This window comes from Austrofundulus limnaeus, unplaced genomic scaffold (assembly GCF_001266775.1).
Source record: "Austrofundulus limnaeus strain Quisiro unplaced genomic scaffold, Austrofundulus_limnaeus-1.0 Scaffold419, whole genome shotgun sequence".
Classification (NCBI taxonomy): domain Eukaryota; kingdom Metazoa; phylum Chordata; class Actinopteri; order Cyprinodontiformes; family Rivulidae; genus Austrofundulus; species Austrofundulus limnaeus.
Window position 1 is genome coordinate 225,686 of NW_013952821.1, and position 2,936 is coordinate 228,621.

The 2,936-nt window shown below is 39.8% G+C and overlaps 1 protein-coding gene across 1 annotated transcript in view; it reads left to right on the forward strand.

Moving 5' to 3' along the window:
* The window catches only part of LOC106529022 (uncharacterized), a 7,619-nt gene that overhangs the window by 3,555 nt on the left and 1,128 nt on the right, over positions 1-2,936 (forward strand). The window contains exons 5-10 of the mRNA XM_014024331.1: positions 440-609; positions 691-971; positions 1,710-1,957; positions 2,109-2,315; positions 2,387-2,600; positions 2,676-2,731. Coding sequence (XP_013879785.1) covers positions 440-609; positions 691-971; positions 1,710-1,957; positions 2,109-2,315; positions 2,387-2,600; positions 2,676-2,731 — 1,176 coding nt within the window. The remainder of the gene's footprint in view (positions 1-439; positions 610-690; positions 972-1,709; positions 1,958-2,108; positions 2,316-2,386; positions 2,601-2,675; positions 2,732-2,936) is intronic.

Genomic DNA, 2,936 nt, shown 5'->3' on the forward strand with positions numbered 1-2,936 from the left:
CACTAAAAGTTGATAAACCAACATTCTAAGATGTAGCAAAAGTATTAATAAGTAGAAATTTATATGTATCAAAATTGATTTGAATCGAGCTGCACTATATAAAAAAATCGTATTGAATCGTCATGTCCCAGGTGATACCTGGTCCTAGTTCTCAGTTTCCTTCCGTAGGTTGCAGAGGCTCCAGATGTCTCAGATTTGAAGGGTTCCTTCTCCAGACTTCTTGCTGTAGCTTCTTCCAAACATGTTCAGCAGAATTTAGATCAGGACTTTTTAGACAAGCCAACAGGTCAAAATGTTTTATTGTAACAGTATAAAGTATTGAAAGATAAGCAGGACCACTGTGAGATGTTCAAGGCCGTTGTTGACTTTGAGGTTTTGTTATTCTGCACAAAACACAGAGAAGTCTCAGATTCACTATCATTTATTCACTTCTGTTCAGTGGACTAAATCAGGTGGGATACCTGATTGAAGCAAGTTTTTCCATTGAGGAACACGTCTTGAATCGAGGTGATAAGCTGATTTACTCTTATGCTGTAAAGCAAAGAAWCAAAGAAATTTCGGAAACGGCGACAAGATATCTTGAAATCCCATGGAATCCAAACATTAAAGGTAAATTTGAGACTTGATGTGACCAACGTTTGTCCTGCTTTGTTTTATTCTTACTTATAAACCTGCTCGTGTTTTATCCAGAGCTTCACCTTTACGAAGGATTCATCTGTCGTCAAGACAAGAGTATTTTTAAATCCAGCCTTCACATGGTTGGTCTGGGCAGATCAAAAGGCGTGGAGATTTCAGACGCCTGGCAGACTGCAGCGGCGGTTCTGCTGAACAGAATCTTCCAGAAGTGGACTCCATCAGACAAACAGAGCACTGAGAGCATTTGTCACAACTTGATGAGTTTTACACAGAGCCTCAGTTCAGCACCTTATAGGATGGCTTACTCAGACAACTCCCAGCCTCCCGTGGTCAAGGTTGGTTCTGTGAGAAATGTTTTTTAAAGGGATCCATGATTAGTTGTAACATTAGACTTTATTTGATAAACATACATTTTAACTGTAAAATAAAGACTGTAAAAATACTGTAGGATGTTCAATTTTGTAAATTTTTAAAAATATATTGTAACACGGATGGAGCCATTTTATTTACACTCAAAGCATTCTGGGTAAATGATGACGCAGATAGGTCATCAGTGCGAGGCTGCTAGCGAGCTGTATCCTCCCTGAAGGTTAATCTTGGACAATATCTGATGATCGACTCTTTTAAATGAAACCAGAGAGCGTTGACAGAGAGGAGAAGGTAGAAATGACTCAGCCTGKAACTGAAAATATGGATGGAGGACAACAGAGCTGCTWCATGGAAGAASAACCTCAGCTTAGCCTGTTAGCTTTAGCGTTAGCTCCGACACTATTGCCTTATATGTATTAGCTCGGCGCTAGTGCGACAAACTAACAAGCTAAACTGAGGTCCTCATCCATATTTTCAGTCATCTTTTACCCAGAATGCTTTGTGTGTAAATAAAATGGCTCAGTCTTTGTAATATATTTTTAAACTTTTAGTTTAAAAATTACAAAAACTAAACAGCCTACGGTATTTTTTACAGTCTTTATTTTACAGTTAAAATAAATCAAATAAAGTCTTATGTTACAACTAATTGTGGATCCCTTTAAACCTCCCAAAGTTCAACCAGTAATAAGTGTTTGCATCTGCAGGCATCGGAGCTGATTTCAGAGACTTTGGTTCAAATCTTGAAAGGAGAACCAAAGGAGAAAGTCCCAGGCGTTTGCAGGAACACCAGTCCTCTTGTTCTGTGTCTGTCTGTCTTTCGGGTCACCAGGTTCTGTAAAGTCGACCTCGGAGTTAAAGGCTGGGCCGAGCTGTGTGTCCTGATTTCCTCAAACACCGCGATGGACAACAAAAACCTGGAGGAGTTGTCCGCTTCCATTGACATCTCACAATAGTAAAGTTTCTTTTTGTGCTTTTGGTCTCATGCTGATTTAATTCCTGTAAAAAAAAAAGTAGGATTTGTAAAAACTGTAGCTTTTTTTAATGTCCTGGATTATTTAGTATTTTGATCTTCATTGTGTATCAAAACTATTTCTTCCTCTCAGCACCGTGTTGGGTCTGATGAACCTCTGTGTCCAGTCTTCTGTGGTGGAGCTCGTTCTGCTCGTCCCTCTGCTCTTCAGGCTTAGGCACCCTGGAGCCGATGCCACCAAACTGGGTCCGACTGTCGAAGAGGAAAACTGGTCCGGGCTTGACCAAGTCAACTTCATCAGATTCAGAGAAAACCTGCACTTCCAAACGGACAAAAGAAGGTGAGTTTGTTACAAATCCACACAGATGTTTTTTACTTTCCCTGAAGAATTTATAATAAATATACTTGCAGGAGGATTCTCTCATTGATCCAGGAGCATTTRTCAGCAGCTGCAGAGATGCCTCTGCTCCTGCAGGGCTGGTTGACTCTGATCCCGTCGGTTGATCTCGCTGAATTTTCAGATCTGACAGCAGCGACTTCAGAACACCTGATCCAGAGTTTGATGTTCAGACTCCGAAAATATGCAGAAAAAACAGATCTAAACAAAAATGAGGAAAGCATAAAGGTAAGAAGACAAGACTAGTACTTAATATTTATAATATAACTTTGTGTTGGTAATCTTTGTCCTGTCCGTACGCAGTTTGCTCATAAATCTTTGAGACACATCCTGCTGAAGGTGGATGGAGACAAGGACAGGTATAGAATGAGACAAATTATATTTTCAGTAAAGCTAGCTAAAAACCAAAAGTGACATTAGAAAACAAAAGCAGAGCTGGTATCCTGAAGCAGATTTCAAATGAAACAATGGGCCTCATGCAAGAACCGTTCGTACGCACAGATTTGTTCTTAAATTGTGCGTACGAGTAATTTAGGAGAATTTGTGGCATTCACCAATGTTTTC